The 24,002-nt window shown below is 47.5% G+C and overlaps 1 protein-coding gene across 1 annotated transcript in view; it reads left to right on the forward strand.

The window, feature by feature from the left end:
* The first annotated feature begins 789 nt into the window (after positions 1–789).
* LOC147722334 (mediator of RNA polymerase II transcription subunit 1-like) overlaps positions 790–24,002 on the forward strand; it is a 597,606-nt gene continuing 574,393 nt past the window's right edge. Inside the window, exon 1 of the mRNA XM_086966831.1 lies at positions 790–937. Coding sequence (XP_086822957.1) covers positions 790–937 — 148 coding nt within the window. The remainder of the gene's footprint in view (positions 938–24,002) is intronic.

Genomic DNA, 24,002 nt, shown 5'->3' on the forward strand with positions numbered 1-24,002 from the left:
TACCAAACATTTTGATCCCTGAAAATTATTTGGGCGAGTATCCATTCACTAATGTGAGTTCTCAATTTTCGTTTTCCCATTACATGCATTATTAATAGCAAAAATTCTTATTTATATTTACCAGTTCATGAGTGACTAATTAAAATTATATTATTACCCAGATGAATCCAGTGTTACTATACTGCAATAAACAGCCATCAGACGGATGAAAGACTTATTAATCTTTGCAGTGACTCATTACATTCATGACCTGTACATCGCCACACATTTCCTCAGCGAGCAATCTCCTCAATGAATTATCCTAGCAACTCTACATGACAAAACTACATGTCCCAGAATGCAGCGTCATATACGCTAGAAAACAAAATAGTCAATTTGGGGGAGCTCGTGTTCTTTTGGGGTGGAAATTGCTTGCAATAGTCAATTTGGGGGAACTCGTGTTCTTTTTGGGTGGAAATTGCTTGCATGTTGATAAACATTATTTAAAGAAGTTCCAGAAAGACTGGAATGTGGCCACACTCATAAGTAATAATTTCTAACCTCAACTCATTGCGTCAGAACGAAAGCCGTGACGCCAGCAGCTGCCCCCAGGTGGCTTGTCTCAGTGCCTGAGGAAATATGGTGAAATGACCCTTCGCTGGCCCGCGTACAATCAAGCTGGTTTGGATTTGCAGCTGTGTTCGTCGGTTCCTTCCTCACACGTTTTAGTGATTAAAAAGAACCTCTTTCGCACCTGTGTTGTGCGAGGCCTTGTTCCTGGTCTGGAGCATGGAAGAAGTCGAACTCGAGATGGAGGCTGCTGTGAATGTACCCGAGAGTGGTGGCACGCCTCTGCCAAAGGTCACTCAGGAAACTGGGGGACAAAAAGGCTTTGTTTTGTGCCCCCAACCATCGCTCTTCCTGCAGAAGCCGCCGGTCGCACTGAGGAAGAATATTGGTAAGCGAACAATAGTAGCGTCTAACTCGAGCAAGGAGTCCTTTCAGGGACACAAATACATACTTGTTTGCCGCGTGCTTCATGCACGAGCGTCTTTTCTATAAATTCACATATTTGTAGACAGAAAGTCGTATTTGTTTATCAAACGTTTCACTTCTTTACAAATATATGTACAATGACCAGATATTGAGATGTTCCTTTTTTTATCCAGAGCATATGTGAGGTTGGAAGATGAGCAGCATAGGTTTTACATTTCCTAGGTCCGTGCGTGAGTGTAGCTTATTCAGTCCAGGTTTATTCTTTGTATTCTGGGATTTGTAGTCCAGAGTTTGTAGTGGAGTGCAGATTAAAAACCAATGTTTAATGAGCTATTCACACATTGAGCTGGTTGGAAACCTAAGAACTCTGCAGCTAAGTCCCTCTTGCGCACTTCAACTAGAGATTGACCCCATGACAGGGCGGCGACCTTTCGCCAATCTTGTGTTTTTTGTGAGTGCTTAGTTTTGCCAGATCCCGTCATTGGGATGCACCTGAAAGCCAATGACTGGCAATTAGTCGTCCAGATGACATTAATTCTTGTCATAACCATAAACATATCGGGGCCGGTACTTTATTACCTCCAATTAATTGTATAAACCAGCAAGTATTGCGGTAAAACGTGATTGTCTAAGGAAGATTGTCTAAACTGCTGTTTTCTGGTGACGCATTTATGAATTTGTTTCAGTTTCATGGTTGTTAAACAGTGCTTAATTTGTGCAGGTGGTGCAAACAAAAATCTAATTTCTGGGCACACTGCATTTATAATCAGACTTTGACCCAGAGCGAGAAAGGAAAAAAAAAGTGGGAAGATAAGAAAACAAAGACCAAGAGAGAAAAGGGGGGTGAACAAGCATTGGCAAGGCCAATATGTTTCACTTGTTTTCAGAGATTTCATTGTATTGTGTACTCGCTAGTCAACGCTTGTTATTGATGCTATGCAAAGTGGTTCTTGTTTACAATAGAATGGCATTTACATAGGGTTTGCAGCCTAAGCTCTGCGGTTTCAAAACTCCGCCTGCCGAACAGTATTATACTCCCTCTGTGGTACTGTGGATGCTGGAGTTCCCTGTCCAGAATTTTTACCTGCGGCTGCAGGATTACATGCACATCTCTCCAGCAGGTACAAACTTTCAGGAGTATCTCTCCAGTTAAAAAGAAGTACTGCTCTGTGCAAGAAACACAATCCTTGTCAGGGTGTCCCATTATAGCCACTAAATTACTGTGCGCTCAACCCCCTGGTAGCTATGGCACAGAGGAGAGAGGCTTAACTTAGAGGCATGTGTAAAGTATTTATGCAGTAATAAAGTCACAACACAAGAAAAATCCCAAACAATTTAGAATAATAGGTTACATGTTAATACATGAATCGACAAACCAGTGAGGTGAGCCAGAGATTAAATTATTATTTTAACATGTTATATTAAATTAAAAATGGTGCCAAAATAAGTTAAATGCCAACCATGGTCAACTGGTCATGGTAAACCTGGACCTAGGTGTGTTATGAGGCCAACTGTAATGGTTTACAAGTCAGATACTGAAAACGGGTCCAACCTGAGCAGAGGTGTAATATTGGGACTTACTCTCAAGAATGGATGTCAAACTTCTTCGGCAGCAGGCAGAAGCTAAGGAGGGATCCACTAGACCAGATAAGCGTTGGATGTGATCCTGGTGAAGCAGTTGGTTTTTTGCCACAAAAGCTCCAAGCGAGAGAAATTAGAACTTCGCAATCAGGAAAAGTCCGTAAAGAGTCGATACTTTTAAAACCTTCACCCAATGAGGACTTTTTTGTTCTCATGTGGTCACTTTTTTTTTTTAACTGAGATTTCTCCAGTGGGGCAAGACTACAGGCTATAGCCAAAGAGAACTCCAAAAGGTGGGGTACAGTCTCCTCGGGGTCCCGCTGCAGTGGATTTGTAATTGCGAAAAAGCTCCAAGCAGAAAAAGCTAAATTTTTTGCAAGCGTCAACACACCTTGGTTGGATCAGTTTGGCATGTTTGTCCCGGTTCTCCAGAGATCTTTGGAGTAGAAATGTTTCTAAGTTCCAGGTTTTCAGGAGTGGTAGGAGATGCTCAGGAACAGATCTTGGTTGGCGGGGGTCAGGACTCACTCCAGCAGAGGCCAACCGAGTATCCAGGGCAAGCCAATTGAAGCTAGTGTGGCCCTGTAGCTTTAACAAGGGGTAGCCTAATGACCCTTGGTGTCGTCTTCTGTGTCCTTAGAGCAGGTCCAGTTCTTAAGGACTCCTCTCGGGTATCCGAGAGCAGGTTTAGTCTTATTCTTTTCTTCAAGTTCAGGAGGGTACTGGAGGTGCCACATTTATGCCTGGCAACAGCTTGTCGGTGGGGGTTCTCCCTAACCAATGGGGTACCCACTTCCTGCGTGCCATAAAACAAACAATTCCACAGTGCCCCTCTCTGCCTCAATCCAACATGGTGAATCCCTTATCCCCTAATGCAGAGCCTGTGTGTCCACTCCAGAGGTGTGGCCCAGGATATGAGCATCCCCTCCTCTGTGGTCACTCTAAACCAGTTGTGGGGGGCAGTTCCACTCCCACTGCAATTGAAGCCTGTCTGACTGGGGAAAGAAAAGAAGGGGCCTGTGTAGGTGTTATCTGCCTATGGCAGGGGAGGCCTCTTTTAAGTGAAGTAAATTCCTGGGAACGGTCCAAATAGTCATCCTACCCAATGAATAAAAATAACACCCCACACCCAAGTCTTTGTCTCTGATCTGGCAGCAGGTTTCTCACCTCATTCCTGTTATGAGCACTCCAAGGACTGCAGCTGGAGGCTAAGGCAGAGAAAGGGTAACTTTCTAACAGTACCTTTTCCTTATTATTTATTAAAATCTGACTTTACATTGAAAAAGGTTTTTATTATTAAACCCATTTCCTTGTGGGCCAGACAGCCTACTTACAGTGGAAATAGCCTTTGGGTGCTAGTGACTGAAAGGACATATTACAATGAAACCGCCACATATCCTACTTTATAATATCATGCTCTCTGCTAAGGGCTCTGAGGACTACAAAGGGATGATTTCATAATATCAATAAAGGGAGGTATTGACCTTTCTAAAGGGTTTGTTTTTACAGGTTAAATTGCTTTTTGTTTACACTGCCACTGTAGAGGATAGCCCACTAGATGAGGCAACACACTAGTGGCATTTAACGTACAGGCCCTGGGTACACATTGTACCATATTTTAAGGACATAGACAAGGTAAGTATGCCAATTAAAAGTATACTGATTCAACCATGTAAAAAGGGTTGTGGGGGCACACATTTACTTTACTACTTGTTAGCAGGGGTAAAGTGCATAGTGTGCTAAAGTCCGCAAAAATAAGGTTCAGCAAAAAGGTGAAAATCCAGGTTGATCATAAAAAAGCAGGTTTCTTACACTCTGCATGATCCTTTTTACCAGGAAGTGAGCTTAACAGTTGGGAATGCTTGGATTTCAGTTTCTGGGTGACCCATGACCCTGTGCTATTGGTAGCTGTGGCGTTCTGCTGGTTTTAAGCTCTAGCAATACTGACTAGCCTTCAAAATATGAGACTATTGAGTTGTCTCGACTCTTTCTTTTTCCTGCTGCATCTTTGGGCGCAACAGTGAAGGTCAGTGTCTCTCGTTTTTGTGGCCTTAATTTGGTAAGTGGAGTTCTTTTGCACTGTGCGTTTTGACTCGGTCTTCTAATTTGGCTCACATTTGAAATCAAAATCTTCATTCTGAATACCAGTCACTGGAGATGAAGGATTTGATCTGTCTCTAGCAGAAGATACTGACCCTGAACCAGACAGCTTGGAGAATGCCACTATTAGCAACAAACAATTACTGCGACTTAAATTTCCATTTGTTGCTGAATGTGGTGAATCCATCTTCCACGACAGGCACTATATTGCCATGTAAAAAGGTGCTACATTATCACCATACTGTAAACTTACCCCAGGACTAGCTACTAAGATTATATGGCTATGTCTCTTTCCCCCTGTGAGCTGCTCCTTTGCACCCTGTTTTATTCACCGCTCAAGCTTCAATTGTGTCTTGCCATGGAACTTTTCTGTGGAATATGAAGCGATTCTGAGACGAGATGAGGGGCGGGGTCTGTGTAGAATCCAAGCCGCCACTCATCGACCCCTTTTACTCCCCCCCCCCCCCCCTTATTAAACTTTTTTAACACACGATGTATTGGCAACATATCACTGGATTTACTTTTTACCAGAGCCCAATATACTTGTAGAGAAGAAATGAAAAAGAGGACTAATTTACATCTCGCTGCATGAATGCAGAGGCCGCATGAATCCTTTGTCATGATTGTAAGCAGGATGTCCCTGATGACCTCAAGGGAACGGGTGATTGGAACAAACAATGAACTAACTAATCTACAATGGCAGGCCAAATATGAATCCATGCCCAATTATGACCGTGAAGGGACAAAACAAACTCCGAGGTCACCAGTCCTGTCTTCAATAAGAACTCTCAACTATCCCTAGCTCTCTTTCAATAATTCTCCCTATACTCAATTTCCCAAGTGTGCTCAATCTGTACACTCAAACTCAGTGGCTAGCCCTTTAGACGCCCGTGGCAGTTCCTGCATTTGCCGCCCCTTGGCGAGCGCATTGAGGAGCGGGGGGGCGGGGGGGGGGTTTGGGGAGGCTTGCGATTGCCGCCCGAGACGGCAGGTAAGAACGGGGCGGGGGGGAGGGCGCCATCCCAAAACTCGGACCCCACCCCTGCTACATCCCTTCTCAAACTGCCCTGATTTTGAGGGTCTTGCTTATTTCAAAAATCAGGTCCAGCCTAGTAATAACAAGAGTATAAAGTATAGGTAAAATATGTATAGAACTCTGCAATTAACTCCCATTCTCTCCCACTTACGCACCTGCAATACAAACAGGGCACAAGTCCTAAAAAAAGAAGTGGGGGGACTCTCCAAGGTAGACGTGGTCACAGGAAGTGACATCACGACAGGAAGTGACATCACGACAGGAAGTGACATCACATGTAAGGCAGATCTATCATTTGCATATAATGCAAGATTTAACAATTGAAGCTGCTTGGTACTTAAGCCTGTGACTTAAGGTCCCTGTATGGAGGAATTAGCAGCCCAAATGTGGATGAAGTTTGGCGAAGGTGACATCAACACATTTTCAAAACACTACAGGAAAGTTTGACTGCAAGATTTTGTACACATTACAGGTTCCCAGAGAGGCTGCTTCCCACACTCGACAATGACTATTACACACACTAGGGCTCCATATTCACGTTATTCTATCGATGAGTGTTATATGTTATCTCCCCACCTATTGTAAACTAGCGACTCTGTATTACATAGTTTTGTCCCAGCTGCCTCTCTAGCTGTGGCTAGATTTATTTATTTTATTTATAAAGTTTTATATAGCGCGAACTTGATCCTGAAGGATATCAGAACGCTTTACAATTTGCAGCAAAGGTAACAAATCAGAACATTAGTCGAACATTGGGAATCTTGGTTGAAGACAATGGAGCTGCCGGGGCATTTACTTGGGTCAATGCCTAAATTTTGGATATATTAACTGGCCATTGTATTTATTTTAGCAGATTTATTTATTTCTATTTATTTTAGGAAATGTATTTAGTTTTGGTATATTTTAGTTTGACTTATTTGCCTTCATTTACTTCAGTGCAACAAAATATAAACATTGCTTTACTTTGTATTAATACTGTTTATTTTTGTGATAGTTCCTAAAAAAAGGGCCGATTATGACTCATGCATTGTAATGGTTGTTTTTGACCCTTTACAGAGACTACTTACTATAAAATTGGGGTGGGCCTAGCTCATGATGTCATTTTGTGGGGACCCCTTGAAGAAAGCGGGCAGAACCTTTGCAAAACTTTGTGCCCCCCTATCCAGTAGTGCAATTATCCAAACACTGACAGGATTGAGCCTAAATTAAAAATATACTGACATACGTAATGACAAGTCAGACGTCATCATGGAGTCATGTTTAAATGAACAATCCAGCGCCATCCTACACCTCCCCATTCCACAAAATTATACAATTCAGACCGACAACACAAACTAGAAGGGGGCGTTGCTGTCATCATTAAACATTCCATGTGGAAACAGCGACACACGGAAGAACACACAAGGGTACACCATCATACTACTTACATTTCGTAGCCTGGTGTCAATTGTTCAATGCAGGGCTTAATTTGTGCCAGTGCTTAGCGCCGGCACTGAATTGGCAGGGCCGGGTCTAGTGGTACTCTGATTCTACACGCACGAGGCGCACAGTGCATGTAAAATGTTTTAATTTAACTTACAGCACACTTGCTAGTACTAATACTTAATTAACTCCTCAAGTCTCGTGCAGCCGCATCGCATTGTGTTTCGTTTTTCACATCTCAGTTTACCCTTAATTGTTCACGATCACTTAAATAATGAAATATTCTGAGTGGGAGAGCTCTTTGGCAGCACTCTGCCAGGTTTCTCTCTCGTCACTCTCATGCTGCTGTGTTAAAGAGCCTCGGTTCTACCGCACAAAGAATTAGGGTGACCAACTGGCATTGGTGCAAATTCAGGACGGTGAGTGTAAAAATTCAGGACAAAGGGTCAAAATTCAGGACACAAATTCAGGACAGGAGGTCAAAATTTAGGACAAAACTTCAGGACAATAGGTACGTTTTACAGACACATCAGAGGTCGCGCAATAGTATATAAGTAAGCCCAGCCATTTCCAAAAGTATTCAACCATTTGCAAACCTATCCATCATGTATCCTCCCATGTATCATTTCACTCATCCATCCCTTCATCCATCCCCTCATCCATCCTTTCACTCATCTCCATTATCCATCCATCTATCCACCCTTTCACCCTATCCATCTGTACACTTATCCATCCACTCTTCATCCCACCCATCCATTCACTCATCCATTCAGCCATTTACCCTTTCACCAATCCAGCCATCCTTTCACTTACTAATCCTTCCACCCATCCACTCTTTTAGTCATCCATCCATCCTCCTTTTCTCTCTCCATCGACCCTTTCACTTAGCCTTCCTTCCATCCATCCATCCACCCACCCATCCATCTACTCATCCACTCATGAATCCATCCATTGCCCCTATCACTCATCCATCTATCATTTCACTCCTTCACACATCTATTCATCCTTTTTTCCATCTACCCTCCCTTTCACTCACTCATCCATCCTTACACCCACCCTTTCACTCATATGTCCATTCATTCACCCTTGCACTTATCAATCCATCAATCCATCCATCATTTCACTCATCCACCTACCCCCATCATCCACCCACCATCCACGCACCCACTCATCCATCCTTTCACCCACCCACCGTCCAATCCACTGATCCATCCTTTCACCCATCCACCATCCACCCACCCACTCATCCATCCATCCTTTCACCCACCCACTCATCATCCATCCATCCATCCTTTCACCCACCACTCATCATCCTTTCACCCACTTATCCATCCATCCCTTCACCCACTCTCCATCCATCCATCCATCCTTTCACCCACCCATCCATCCCTTCACCCACTCTCCATCCATCCATCCTTTCACCCACGCATCATCCATCCATCCATCTGTCCTTCCCTTCATCATCCATCCATCCATCCATCCCCTCATCATCCATCCATCCTTCCCCTCATCATCCGTCCGTCCATCCATCCATCCATCCATCCACCCTTCCCCTCATCATCCATCCTTTCCCGTCATCCATCCTTCCTTTCATCCATCCTTCCCCTCACCCATCCATCCATCCCATCCATTTATCCTGCCCTTCATCCATCCATCCTTCCCCTCCATCCATCCATCCTTCTCCTCATCTATCATCCTTCCCCTCACCCATCCATCCATCCTGCCCCTCATCCATCCATCCTTCATCCTTCCCCTCATCCATCCTTCCTTTCATCCATCCTTCCCCTCACCCATCCATCCCATCCATTTATCCTGCCCTTCATCCATCCATCCTTCCCCTCCATCCATCCATCCTTCCCCTCATCCATTTATCCTTCCCCTCATCCATCCATCCTTTCCCTCCGTCCCTCATCCTTCCCCTCATCCATCTTTCCCCTCATCAATCATCCAGCTATTTACATTTTCTCTCCATCCTTCCCCTCACTCATCAATCCATCTATCCTCTCTCATTATCCATTTATTCAATCTTTCATTCATCCATTCACCCTTTCACTAATTCATCCAGCCATTCACACATCCCTTCACTTACTTACACGCCCACCTTTCCATATTAATTTTGAGCTGAGCCCTTTTGAGAAGAGGCCCATCAAGAACTTCACCCTCGCTGCAGGGGCCGTTCCAGGACTGGGACAGAAGCCACCCAGGGCGGAGACAGGATCCACCACGGGGGAGGGGGGGGGACAGGAGCCATCACAGGTGGGGGTGGACTGGAGCCACAACATGGGGGGACAGGTGCCATCACTGAGGGGAGGGCAGGAACCATCACAGGAGAGGGAGCACAGGGGTGGGCATGCAGTATTCTAGTATCATATTGGGCTCCTCTCCTGCACAAGACAACGAGAAGACAGGCTCTCTGTTCAAAATGCCATCCCCCACTGTGATGTACTGTACTTACAGGAGATACTCCGAGAGAACCGATTGAACTCCATACTTTGTTATTCAGTGTGGGTGCGATTGTGCCATTTCTTTATTTTCTTACATTATAGCCTGCATGATTGAAGAACCGAGGTTTGCTTACAATTTAGTGACAGTAATTAAGCTATGTGAAGAGAACCACGTGGTGCCGGGGTGTAATCTGGCCGAGTCTCTGATGTTTGGGGCCCTGGGTGGAAATGGAATGTGTGAGCCCCCCTCTAAATAGCAGATACAAGACTCATTCAGGGCTGTTTGCATGTGAATAGATGTTGCTGCTCTGAAGCTGCCGCCCTCCCTCTGTCACCTTCGAGCACCTTTTAACAGCTCATCAAGGGCTGGAGGTGTGAGGGTTGCCATCCCGCTGTGCCTCTACAGTGCTGCTGGGGGTCTGAGCTTCTATACAGCATCGGAGTCAAGAAGGGAGGTGGGGGCAAGCTGTGCCCGTTTAAAATTACGGACAAATGCGGGAATGCTTTATTTACTTTGTGCGCGCCGCGCTCCCGTTTTTTAATGGTGGACGTGGTTTTTATTTAGCAGGGTGGACGGCGTCCACCCTGAACAACCCTCGGAAATAAGTGGGGGGATGCCGTCCACCCGCGTGGTACCCCGACTCGTGCCCTGAATACAAACCTACTAAGTTGGGAAATAGATTGCACACTCACTCTGAGGGTCTGTGCATCAAAGAGCACCAGATTAGTTTCACAACTAAGGAATTGCCTTATTGGACATTGCTCCAAGTGTGTGGGCGGAACAGACCAGTAGCCAGTGTTGGTTTCTGACCCCTGTCCCCAATTTATTGTTTTTTTTAGCCCTTGGCAAAAACCGGGCCATCTGGCCGCTGTACCACTATGTATAAAGATAATAATTTTGAAAATACTAGAAGGGACAACTGCGTTGTTTAAAAATGTGACGGCTTGGTCAGGCGTTGAGAAGTCTCACAATCACAGAACCTTTCTTGTGTCCTTATTTCATCCCTTTCTCTCCTACTTTTCTTCTAGCATCTTTTTTCTTGTTCTCACTAAACCACGTCAGGTGGGGTTAGCTAAGCATATGCTTCGAAGTGACTCTTAACACTGTTGTACAAACTACAATTGGCTAACCTTGTAACAGAAATGATGATGTCTTCTCTATAAAAATCAATAAAATACTTTTGAAATAAAAAAAAGATGTATGTGAGAATTGCAGAGATAGGGAAAATGACAAGAAAATGACAAGGAGTAGCAATCGCGAAAGCCCAAGTCATTGAAAAAAATACACGCTGGATGATTATAAATCCTCCTTGGACTCCTACATTAAAATCTTTTGTTGATTTTAGAAGACTGGAAAGAGAAGAAAGTTGTTCAGTTTGGTGCTTGAGTCCATAGTTAAAAAATATAGAACAGATGCCAAAGAATAAACCATATGTTCTGAGATGAGTTGAACTAAAGTCTCAAAGACAGATTTCATCTAACAGCTCAGGAGCCATCTTGAAGATGGGGAGCCCTGCCCAATCACAGCTAGGTTCCTGCCCCCCTCCCACTGGAGAGGAGCAGTCTAGGGGGGAGTACCCACCCAGGACAGGGACCTATTGGTCCGTGTCCCTTGCCCTACCTGCAAAGCCCCTAAATTCAGTATTTGGGGGCTCCCTGAACCTTCCTTCCTGAGATCCTGTTTTTAAAAACAAGAAGGACGACCTGCCGTGCAGCTGCCAACAAAAGGACAATGACAACTGACTTGGCCCCAGTCCTACCGGCCTGTTGATCCTTGAACCTGCTCCTGCTTAACCCTGGCGTCCTGCGGGCAGCAACGTCGAAAAACGTCGAGAAATCCGGAGGACCTGCCTTCCTTGACCCTCTTAGAGACTGGGACTCCCTTGAGCAGAGGCTCTGCTCCAACAGCAACCCTCTCTGGTGCCAGCCAGGAACCGCAAATCCAGCCCACTCTGCACCCGCTGAGCCCAGCCTGTGCCCCAGTGAACCAAGACCACGAGGACGTCCCCCCGGCGACTGGGAACCGAAGTCCAGTGACCCTACTCGATGAACTAGACGACGCCTGCAGCCTCAGAACCAGAGATTTCCCCCCCCCCCCACCCCAACCGCGCCCAGCCAAGGGTATGATTCCCGACACTAAAAGACACCCCTGCAGCCCCCTGTGCCTTCCTTTGGGGTACCTTCTCCAAGATCCCTACTTACCTCTCGAAGTGGTGTTGCACCTGAAGAATCACCGTCCTCGAGTCTGCAGCCTTTGTTCCCTTTTTACCTTTTCCATTGAATAACCTTGGGCTCCAGACGGCTCAAAACCACACTGCACCCAGCTGCCCGAGTGCCGCTGGAAGTGCAACTACTACCCTACTCTACTTCCCCACTTGCCCTGAGTAAGTGACCAAGAGCTCAGCTCCCACTCATCTGTGCCTCCATCTTTAAACTCTGATCCTTGCCACGCTTTGGGCCCTGTGGGCCGTGCTGCGGCCCGAGGCTAATGCGCTGATGAAGCAGGTGTTGGGACATCGAGGGGCCCCTGATGGCAGATGGATCTGCGGCTGGTGTTCCTTCCGGGGGCCCTGTTGAACCTGCTGCCCAGTGAGTGCCCCTGGGGCCTTGGTATCATTATCTGTTGGTGATCTGTGGAGGGGCAGCTACACTGTGCTACACGCGCCGCCCAGCTCTGGTGTAGAGCCACGGACCACAGCCTTCTTTGCAATCGGGATGGGGAATCCACCACAGCACACTGAACGCCGTATGGAGTGGTATAGTGAGTTTGGAGTGCCACTCTAGGAAGTTGATCTTCGACCGCAGACCTAGCCCTGCTACCTGGTCGCCTCCAGGGAACAGCTTCCATAGATCCTTGTCGGGTGACCTCCTGAGGCTCCCTCAACCAGTGCGGACCACAACGCTTTGGGAGGCTGGTGACACCCACACTGCGGCTATGCTCTGGGGGCTGCTTTCTCTCCCAGGGAGGAGTATGGAGGAGGCGAGGGGAGGCTGTTGGGAGATTGGACTGACCGCACAGATCTCAACTGCCTGTAGACTGTGGCGTTCTGCGGGCTGCCTGCATCGCACGATGATGCGCACTAACAGAGGCAAGAAACCCCCAGCACCGGCTTCCTAGGATACCACGGTGACGGAGCTGTGGGGCAAAACGGGGTCTTCTGCCTCCTCGGGGCCACCTCGCAGGGTGGGGGAGACTCACCCCTGGTGACACAGGCTTTCATGGCATCCTTCATGTCCGAATTGAAAACTGAAATTGGCTCTTTGGGTACTGAAGTACACTCCTGCGTTCGAGAAGTCCGGAAAGAGGTCACAGACCTTGGCGAGAGAGTGGATAGCCTGAAAAAGATGGTGGACGCCCGCACGGAAGATCAAGAGCAATTTTGGTAGAGTCTGGCCACCCTTGAAGAACAACACATTGAGTTACAAGTGAAGCAAGAAGACTTGGAAAACCGCAGCCGCCGGAACAACCTTTGCATCCGGGGGGGGGGTCCCTCTTGGGGCCCCTCTTGGGGCTGAAGGGAGCGACATCATGACGCATGTGGCACAGTTGCTTCACGTCTGGGGGGATGATGATGCCTACCCGCCGGCTTTGGACCGAGCTCACCGTGTCTCCAGGCCTGCGGGTCGGCTGGGCCTCCTCAAAGACAATTCCCCAGAGTGCACTTCTTTACAGAAAAAGAAGCTATTCTCCGGGCGGCGAGGGCCAAACAGGATATCGCATACGACGGGCATAAGATACAAATCTTCCAAGACCTTGCGCCTAACACCCTGCGGCGCAGTCGTGCTTTCAAGCCTGTGACCGATAAGCTACGGAGCCTGGACATCTCCTATCAATGGGGTTACCCCTTTGCCCCTACCTTTTTAACTGAGTCAAAACAAAGTGTGGTAAGATCCTACCACGAAGCGGCACAGCTACTCCAACTTCCATCATCACTCTCTGCCAGCCCCTCTCGTCCCCCACCTCCCGCAAGAATACCGGCCAGGCCTTCCTGGTCCACCGTGCATAGGCCCAGACGCTCTCCGCCCCTGGATACCCATAAAGCTTCACAGGCTAAGCAAGACATTATTGATCACATAAAATCCTTGGAAGGGGGACCACACTATCGAAATCTGTGGATGACTTTAGGAGGTATGGATCATTGTTCATCAACGCACGCTGGGCTCCATCCCAGCTCCTGCCCTGCACTGTGGTGGAGGCCGGAGCCTCCCACCTGGTTGACCTTGAGCGCAGCGAAATCCGCCCCCCCCCTTCGCCCGTTCCTGAGAGAGTGACATCTCTAGGCTTCCCAAACCTGAGGGTGTAGGCTAGCCCATGACAGGAACAGGACACTGTGGCCCGGTTGGCCAATGTTGGTTGTTCAGGAACAGTACGCAGTGGCCCGTTTGCCGATGTCGCTAGGCTCTTTATTTTTTTTTTTTTTTTTTATATTTTTTTTTCCTCTTTTCCTCTTTTCTTTCCTACTTTTTTTTTTTTTTTTTTTTTTTTTTTTTTTTTTTTTTTTTTTTCCTGCTCTCTTACCCTACCATTTCTCTGCTTCTGGGGTGCAGTGGTTGGATGTTTGGAAGGCTGCAGTGGGCATTGGCACATAGGGGAGGTCCCCCCCCCCCCTTCTACCCTTTTCCCGGTTTGGGCATGGTTCTGTGGGAGGTTCCGCGCGCTAACAGGTAACTTACAGTGGTAATGCCTCTTCCTGACCCTCTAAAGATCCTTTCCCTCAATGTTAAGGGCCTTAATTTCCCCAATAAACGGCGGCAAGTGTGGCGCTACATTCTACTGCAAGGGCCCGGACATAATTTTCCTTCAGGAAACTCACTTGCTTAAAAGTGATACCCAGTGCATGGCACATCCCAAATACCCCCATATATTCTATGCAGCTGCGGACACCAAAACGGCGGGTGTGGCTATTCCCTGCAGGAGAGGCATTAGGCAGGGGGCCCTAAAGGCCTTCCATGGTGCGGATGGGCGTTTCATCAGGGCGGGTTGGTGGTTGGCAGACGCCCGCTCACACTGTGTAATGTTTATGCACCAAACCAGATGCAGGACTCCTATCTCCTGGTGCTATTCGGGACCAGGTGCCACAGGGCGAAGCCTCCTTGATTGTAGGAGGGGATTTTAACTTGGTGTGGGACCCTGCGTTGGACTGTAGTGTCGCCTCTTTGAATGGATCAGGGGCCTTGTCATCTGCGCTTGGACCCAGATAATGGAACTCTGCCTTATGGATGCTTGGCGGCATCATTCCCTCGAGTTGCGTGATTATTCGTACTATTCGCATGTGCACCGCTCGTACTCGCGCATAGACTATTTATTCATCTTGCATGCTCTCATAGGTGATCTGCTCACAGCGGCTATGTTGGACATTTCGATTTCCGACCACGCACATGTCGAGCTTCTCCTACAGGACCCGGCCTCTGGCCCTGCGCGTCAGGCACAGTGGCACCTACCGCCGTATATTTTGCGGGATCCGGAGGCCATGGAGTCAATACGGATCGCCATAGACTCTTATTTCGCGAGCAACGACCTACCCCGGACCCCATTTCCCAAGGTGTGGGACGCCTTCAAGGCGACTATCTGGGGCCACATCACGTCTCTGGCGATTGCTCGCTCTCGGGAAGCCCGCAAACTAGAAGATAGTCTCTCCGCGGATATAAAGAAGCTCGAGGCGCAAGATCGGGAACACTCCACCCTCGCGAATCGGCGGAAATTTGCGAACCTTCGGGGCCAGCTCCGCTGCCTGCCAACAAAGCCGAACGTTCCTTGCTGGCCTTGAAACAGCGGTACTTCGGGGGGGGGGACAAATGCCTTTAGGGCTTATTACACTGCCCTCTAACGGCGGACGCACCCTCTCAAGCCCAAATCGATGAGGTCCTTGACCACTGCCCTTGGACCCCAATTCACCCGCATTACTCTGCACAGCTGGAGGGCCCTCTTCTGCCGGAAGAACTGACTACAGCAATGAAAGATCTACCCCCTCGGTAAGACGCCCGGCCCGGATGGCCTGCCAGTAGCCTTTTATTGTATGTTTGTCTCACAGCTCCAGCCCTACTTGTTGTGTCTTTATAATTCCTTTACGGATACGGAAAGCCCATCGCCTTCTCTGGGCTTGGGGGAAATAGCTCTTATCCCAAAACCAGAAAAGGATCCTTCCCTCTGCGCCTCTTATGGTCCTATAGCGTTATTGAACACTGACCTCAAGCTATATACAAAAATATTAGCCAAACGACTGGAACCCCACATGCCGGGACCGGTAGAGCCAGATCAGGTTGGCTTCATCCGCAACAGGCAGGGGGCGGATAACGTGCGAAGAATTGCCCATTTGGTGGGGAAAGCCTATCATTGGAACATACAGGCCTGTCTTCTCTCGCTCGACGCGGAGAAGGCCTTTGGCCGGGTGGAGTAGGGCTTTCTTCGCTCGGTCCTACACAGGGTTGGTCTGGGGGGCAACATGATTGCGAGGATTATGGTGCCTTATCTCTCCCCTCAAGCGAGGGTCTGTGTTAACGGGCGGCTCTCGGACCCCTTCTACATACATAGGGTCACTCGGCAGGGCTGTCCCCTATCGCCTCTGCTATTTGCTCTGGCAGTGGAGCCCCTGGCGGAGATGATTAGGCAAAATGAGGACATCCACGGTCTAAACTTAAGAGGGCGCCTGAACAAAGTGGCGCTGTTTGTGGATGATCTTCTCCTCACTTTGACTATCCCACGCACCTCCCTCCCGGCGCTCCATGCTCTTCTGCAGATTTTCGAAAGGGCATCTGGCCTCAAAATTAACCATGCCAGGTCTTGGGGTCTAAACCTCACAATCCTGCAGGAGGAGCTTCCAGCCATAGAAGGGTTGGCTCCATATCGGTGGAGCGCGGACCATATTCAGTATTTTGGGCCTGAAGCTGACCCCCTCCCTGGACACGTGGTCTCAGGTGAATTGGCGGGAATGCAAGTCAGCTGTTCAGGAAGACATGAGGAAGTGGAAGCCGCTGACTATCTCCTGGCTTGGCAGGCTTAACGGTGTCAAAATGTCTATCCTCCCAAAAATCCTGTACTTGTTCCAATGCCTACCCAACCCCATCCCACAACAGATACTGGCCCTTCAGAAGGAGATCACCAAGTTCATCTGGGGTGGCTGTCTACCACGGTTCTCTCACAAGAACCTCATGATGCCCCAAGATAGAGGGGGTCTAGCATGCTCTAACCTACTAGACTATTGCTGGGTTTCACACCTTCTCATGGCCTAGGAATGGACAACCGCAGAAAGTGAAAAGGTGTGGTTCCACATGGATCGGATGGTAGCGGGACGCACTATCTGGGAACTTACATGGTTCTATAGGACAGCGCGTTCCCGCAGTGCCTACATGGCGATACCCACAAAAACAGTCCTGGATGTATGGAACAAACTAGCTGTACTTAAGGGGCTGACAACATTCCCCTCGCCTCACACCCCTATTGCAGACAATCCGCTCTTCCCTCCAGCCTACCACACATAAACATTTGCCAAATGGCTACGGGGAGGGTGCAGAGTCATTGGGGACATGTTTGAGGGGGGATGCCTGAAGACCTTCGCCCAGTGCAGAGATGAATTTCGTCTCCCGCCAGCAGCGAGCCTGCAATATGCACAGTTGCAGCATTGGGTATCGTCGCCCACTATGTGGCAAATGGCTACCCGGCCTTACACCCCATTTGAGCGGCTGGTACGCTCATTCGATGGTATAACGGACATACCAGGGCCTTCAGCATCCGCCCACGCAGACGCTACACCCGTACCAACGACCATGGTAACTGGCGTCGGCAACTGAAATTGCACCTGGGCAGTGGAACCGTCTTATGCGCGATATTCCTAGGGTCTACCGCAGCATCCCACAGAGAGAAAATGTGTATAAAATTATGACGCAATGGTATTACACGCCGATCCGGTTACACCGTATGTTCCCTGCAGCACCCCCCTTGTGTTGAAGATGTTCAAATGCATCTGGCGACTTCATTCACATCTGGTGGGCCTGCCCGCACCTGACCCTGCTCTGGAAGGAGGTCCTCAGTCACATCAAGGGGGTGTTGGGGTTCCCTCTGCCTGACTCCACAGCCACGATCCTCTTGGAAGGAGGTCCTCAGTCACATCAAGGGGGTGTTGGGGTTCCCTCACCCTGACTCCAAAGCCACGATCCTCTTGGGCAACAAACCTGCCACTTTGAAAGTGCTCATGAACAACGATTGGACCATAGCTCTACATATGCTCGGAGCCGCCAAGCATCCCATTGCTCTCTATTGGAAAAGGCCAGAGGCACCTCCGATCGCTGCTTGGTTAGTGCGACTGTGGCACATTTTAACTATGGAGCTTTTTACTGCTCCACTGCGAATGCGAAAAACCTGCTTTAATGCAGTGTGGCGCCCCTTGGTCCAATACCTCTGTAAAATTGAACATGCACGATACCTGCCGGTCAAGCTTAGAGCAATTGCCCTCTTTGAGGATGCCCTGCTTCCGCAAAACCCTAACGGGCTTCTGCCATGCCCAGATTGATTATAACTCCCTTCCCCCAGCGTGCATGCTGTGGCCTATACAGTGTTCCCGGTTGGCCATTGTAGAATGTTACTTGTGGCCGGTTCACTCGCCTAACCCGGTAGTTGCTTCTGTTTTCCACTCTTCTCTCCATCTATCCCTGCTTGGCTTCTCTCTGTCTCTTACTATCCATTTTGTAGGAGCTTATTGCCCGTGTTTAAAATGTTATTCTTCTTTTAATGGGTCCTGAAATGTACCGCAACCTGTCATTATGGTCACAGCTATCAGTACGAGCAGGTGGCCTACCACGACTGGTAGGCGATATCCCTTTCGTCATAAGATCAGGCCAATCTTGAGAATTATTTGCAAGTGACGAGGCCGGCCCTAAGTGGGTTGTAGGCTTATCGCTGTGTATTGTTAGTAGACAGGTCTCAGAGACCCCTACAATAGTTGTTAACACCACACTTCCTTGACCGCACGACCGGCCCGGCAAGGGTCGCAGGCGACATGCTGTTTGTTTTTTTTTTTTTCTTTTCTGAGAGATGATAGCAGCTAACGCGGCCGGCCCTGAATGGGTTGTAGGCTTAACGCTGTGTTTACATGACCCTTTGCTCCTTCCTTGTTTTTGGAAATAAAACCGATTTCAATAAAAAATCATAGCGATAACCAGATAGTTTTTATTAAACTGTTTTCAGCTTAGAACCCAGGACTGAATCTAGGCCTGGGACTAACAAAGTAATTTACAAAGTAATCAACTGCATATTTTGTAGAACAACCCATTGTGCTCAATGTTAAATTGTGTTTAGAACTGTGTTGCCTACTGCAACCCCTGTACCTGTTGTGTTTACAAAGCTATTCCCGTCCTGAAAAACCATTACCTGAGATCACTCTTAACTGAGAAAAGTATATTTTGATACCTGTTGGTTCTAAAAATAAAACGACTATATCTTTTGACATAATGACTGAACTCCAGGCCAATTGTTTTTGAGTGTGTGAAACCTTTTGCTGACTGAGTGTGTACAACAAATGCTTTACACTGTCCTCTGGTACTGGATTACTGCTCGACCGAGCTACCACTTTTGAGAGTAAGGTCAGCCCTGACTTTAACCTCTGTTATACCTCTGGGGTTGGTGGCCTCTATACACACTGTACCTTACTTTGGTCAAGTACATATAGAGCCACTTTCTCACAGTAGTGGTCAGTAATGTGAACGCGCCTCTTTTCCTTTGTCACAGGAGTGGAGCATATGGGCCTACTCATGTAAAGTATCTGTGCTGTATACTTAACTCACCCTTAGCCCACATGGTTGTAGTAAATTGTGAGTTGGAGATGACGGGATCATTTTGATTCCTAACAGACTCCGTAGAACAGTGATGTAAGTGTGTGGGTGATGGAGTTCATAATGTAGAATGTTCAGTTAAGTTACATGCTGAGGAATAAAGAGGTGTAATCCCAAGCTCCTTGTGTGGCGTGAAGCTTTGCATGAACATGGGCTGGGGAGGATGCTATAATTGGTGACGAGGATGTGATTACATAAGCCCCGCAACTCAAAGAACAGAGATTGCTCTCCCGGGGAGTTTGCCATGGTCCAGCAAACTGCTTGTGTGTCATGTGTGGTTCAGTCAAAGTAAAAATCAACGGTTGGCTTTTGTGGAGTCAAAGTGCAACCAGGGGCGGCTCCTCCATTAGGGCAGAGGAGCTCCACCCCACTGCTTTTTCACAGTGCGAGAAGCAGAAAATAAAATGGTATTTTAAATACCATTTTATTTTCTGCTACTCGCGCTGCAAGAAAACTGGAGTATGCCTGATTGTGGGCGGGCGGGAGGATATGCCTTTTTGGAGGCGGGTGTGTGGGCAAGTCAGGGAGGAGTGGCTTGCATCACTCTGATTACCCTGACTGTTTGGTCGGCACTGGGGCTGACCAAAGCAGTCATGCACACTCTACATTTTCCCCATGTAGGCTGCATTTAGCCTACATAGCGAAAATGGCTTCCCTACAGGTGCTGAGACTCCGCACCAATCACAACGCTGCCATTGCAGCATTGTGATTGGCTTACAGGAGGGGAGGGAGCATGCCTGTAACTGTTCAGGAGCAGGAAAATGCGGGACCCAGCCAATGGCCGTTCCCTACCAATACGTGATGCTGAATGACTAGTGTATATAGAATTCAAATTTGGTGGACGTGTTATTTGATAGCTTAGCTGCACCGCGTGCCATCTCCACGCTGTTGCTTGATTCTGAGCTGCTGAGCAGCCGGCTCTGCATTCACTTCTCATTCGCTTCAAACAAGAGGCGAGGGAGACTATCCCCTCCCCTCTTCCAAGAAGGCCGGGTTTCTTGACCTCTTTCATTGAAGGATGGCAAGCAAAGTCATGCACTTTACTACAAAAGAGACATGCTCACGGACAAATTATTTACTGCTCTTGGCTCTCCGTTGGAAGCATCTCAAGGAGGAAGCTGCTGGTCCTGACGTCCTGAGTCCGTGCAGGCAGAGATAAGCAGCTGCAGTGCCTTGAAAGCGAGAGGGGATACCTCATGCTGGACGGTGCGAGCAGCACCTGGGCATGCACCCTCTAGCCAACTTGTGCGATTAAACATGACTAAAACTACAAATTACTTTCTACGCTCACGAGGGACAGCCATGTGTTCGAGCGATATTAGCAGGAATTCGAATTTCTGAACTGTGCCTCAAGATACTTCACTAACACACAGAGCATGTCAGCTAAGGTCCTTTTTGCTTCAGAGCGTTAAAGCGATCTAGGGCTGAAGTACTTGCAAATGTATCTCTCCTCCCAGAGTCACTGGAGGACACAACGTTTTTATATTACCCCACCCCCCTGCGCGAGCCTACTCTCTTCCCCCCCCCCCCCCCCCCCCCCCCCCCCCCCGCGAGAAATGCGAGACGCAACTGAGTGCAACTCCAGCTAGTGCATGGCCTGTGAAGCTGGAAATTTGCCAGTAAAGTTGAAACGAGAGATACTGCACCACATCATAACACAGAGCTGTCGTTCATACTGAACGACAATGCTAAAGGAAGCCACAACCGGGTAGGGCAATGTGCCAAAGGCCGTGATCGAGTGCAAGGAAGCACTAAAAGCAGAAAACTTTTCGAAAACAAAGAAATACTAATGGCATTGACAACCAGGTACGGAGAGTGCAATGCGCGACGATAGCCCAATGCAAGAGAACACTGTAAGTAGATGCAGAGCAACATTGGAGGTGTCGATAACCAGATGTATAGAGAATACAATCGCGTTTACCAGATTGGGCAAACCCACCCAAGTAGAAGTCCATGGGTTGTGAATAAGGAGGTGTTGTTCCCAGCAGAGGACACTACAGAAGGTGCTGGGTGCATTTCGCACGACTTGAAAGTCTTTAAGAAGTTGAAAGGCTCCAATGGCATCGCAAAAAGAACCCATACAAGTTCATATTGACCATTACAACCCTGAAGCAAGCACATCGCAAGGACTTGTCGATGTTATGAATGGTGCAAAGCCAGGTGCACAGCATATACTCTTGTCCGTAAGGGCCATAACTGGCTATGATGCCACTGCATTCTTGAAACCACCCCTTCCATTCGATATATCGAAGAAACAAAATATTGGGGTAAGATGGACTGCCTGCATTGAAATGTTTGATTTAATTGATGGACTGGAAAAAGTAGATAACAAAAAGTTAATCCAATACCTCAAGAATCTTGCAGGTAAAGGAAGTGATAAAGACAATACCACACGCTGAAGAAGTCTCTTACCCTCATATCAGTGAGATGCTCCATATCCAGTTCGATCCAATGCACAATTTAGATTATGAAACCTATATTTTAAGCAAAGAAAGACAGTTGGGGAAATGATCGAATTTATAAAAAGACTTGATATGCTTCTCAAACATTGCCAATTCAATGAGTAGAATGATGAATTTAATTTGAATTTGAATTTTTTGAATTTATTTTATTGTACAGTTAATAAAAACTCATAATATTAAGCAATAGATAAAAAAAAAGTCTTAAAACCAGTTTTTCACATTAGTAAAATCACAGTGAGTCTATAATAAATTAGTGAGTCTTTTCCTGTTGGCTATGCGTTTACTTGTTGTTCTTATAGTTGTAAGGCCGTTGGGGAAGTCTCTATTCTCCAGATATAATAAAATTGTTGCACCCAACTGTCTTTTCATTTAGTCTTATGAGTGATTTCATGTTTTATTATGATTGCCGTGGGTTTGGTACTTGTGGGCCTTATAGTTTTTAAGGCCATTAGGGAAGTCTGCTATTCTCCAGATGTGATTGGGTTATTCCTCCCAAGTGTTGTTTTGTTTAGTTTTTTGGCCACTATGTCGAAGTATTTGACTGTTCTACAGTTTAACTGAGTCTCTTCAGGGTTCAAACAGAGCATCACTGCTTGCCTGCAGGTTTTTACGCCCTTCTGGTTCCATATGGGCCGAAGCATGGACCGCCTCGTGTCCGCAAGAGCTTTGCAGATACAGACGATCTGTATGAGATCCTCCTTCGCAGATTTGCAGAGGCGGCATGCACTTGATGGATTAGGCCTTTTCCATGGGGCCAAATGACGTGCTATGGGTATGTTGCCTAAGCGCATGTTTAGGAACTTATTTTTTGTTTTTTGTGTGAGGCCCGTTGATAGATACTCTTGCTGCTTTGTGGTTCTGTAGCCTTCGAGCACAACCCATCCATGCGCTCTCTTGGATAGAGTGGCTCTGTCCTCCAGTGAGGAGATTAATTTGATGACTTTCGACACTGCTTTTTTGAAGGTCCCAAAGGCTGTTCTTGTTTCCCAGAGCGTCTTTAGTCCTAGACTCTCCAGTGAATTAGTTAGGTAGGCCCTTGCTGGTGAAGTTTCTTTGGCGGTAAGTTCAATCCATAGGTTGCCGTTTAAGGATCCTTGCTCCGCATCTTTAATTTTGTGCCAGCTTTTTATATATTGGCCTTTCCTCGCCACAGTTTGTTTCTGCAATCCAAATTCAAGACGAATTTGTGCTGGAGTAGAGTTTTTAGGAAGATGGAAGATTGCCCTATATACACGGCTAATTGTATTGTCTAGAGTACTTGCATCTTTCCCTCTCATTGATTCGCTGCTGTAGGTGAGCATGGGCTGTAGGCGAGCTTTTATTACCTGTAAGAGTGGCGCTAATGTCCTGTCCGGGAGAGCTTTCTGCAGGGGCCTTGTTGATAGTTGAAAAGTCATGCCCTTCCGGCGAATGGCCTCTAGTTGTTGTTTAAAGGAGCCATTGCCATCCATTGTGACTCCTAGGTATTTATATGCGGTCACCAGTTCTAGTCTTTGTTTGTCCAGGAACCATGCGGGTTTCCGTTTTTTGTTATGATTCATTGGCATGACTTTGGTTTTGTTCAGATTGATTGTTAAGGAATTTGCTTTCGAAAATGCGTTGGTTCTGTCCAGAAGGTTTTGGAGGCCAATAGGAGACCGGCTAATGAGGACCAGGTCATCTGCGTAAAGCAGATTTGAGAGCGTAATATTTCCTAGCCGAGGTGCGTGTGATGTTTAGCTCTTCGGGAAGATCCGCGAGGAAGAGGTTGAACAGCGTTGGGGCTAGGACGCAGCCCTGTTTTAGTCCTTTGCTGGTCTTTATTTTTCTTGATAGATGGGTGCCAGATCCCAGTTTTATTTGGACCCAGGTGTCGGTGTTTAACATTACCAGCTGCTGTAGGAGGGGGCCAGGGATTCCCCATAAGCTCAGCTTCCGCCATAGTTTGTGCCGATCTACATGGTCGAATGCGGCGCTGTAATCAATTAAGCACACAAACAGGGAGCTTTTTGCCGTTTGTGTTGCGTCGAACAATAGGGTTAACACCATGATGTTTGTTAGGGTACCCTGGCCCCTCCGGAAGCCCGTCTGAGTAGCTGGGATGATGTTCTTTTCTGTTGCCCATGTTATTAGATCCTTCAGGATGAGGCCTGCGTAGTACTTTGCCTCTACGTCTAT

Source organism: Lissotriton vulgaris, chromosome 4_1 (assembly GCF_964263255.1).
Source record: "Lissotriton vulgaris chromosome 4_1, aLisVul1.2, whole genome shotgun sequence".
NCBI classification, from domain to species: Eukaryota; Metazoa; Chordata; class Amphibia; order Caudata; family Salamandridae; genus Lissotriton; species Lissotriton vulgaris.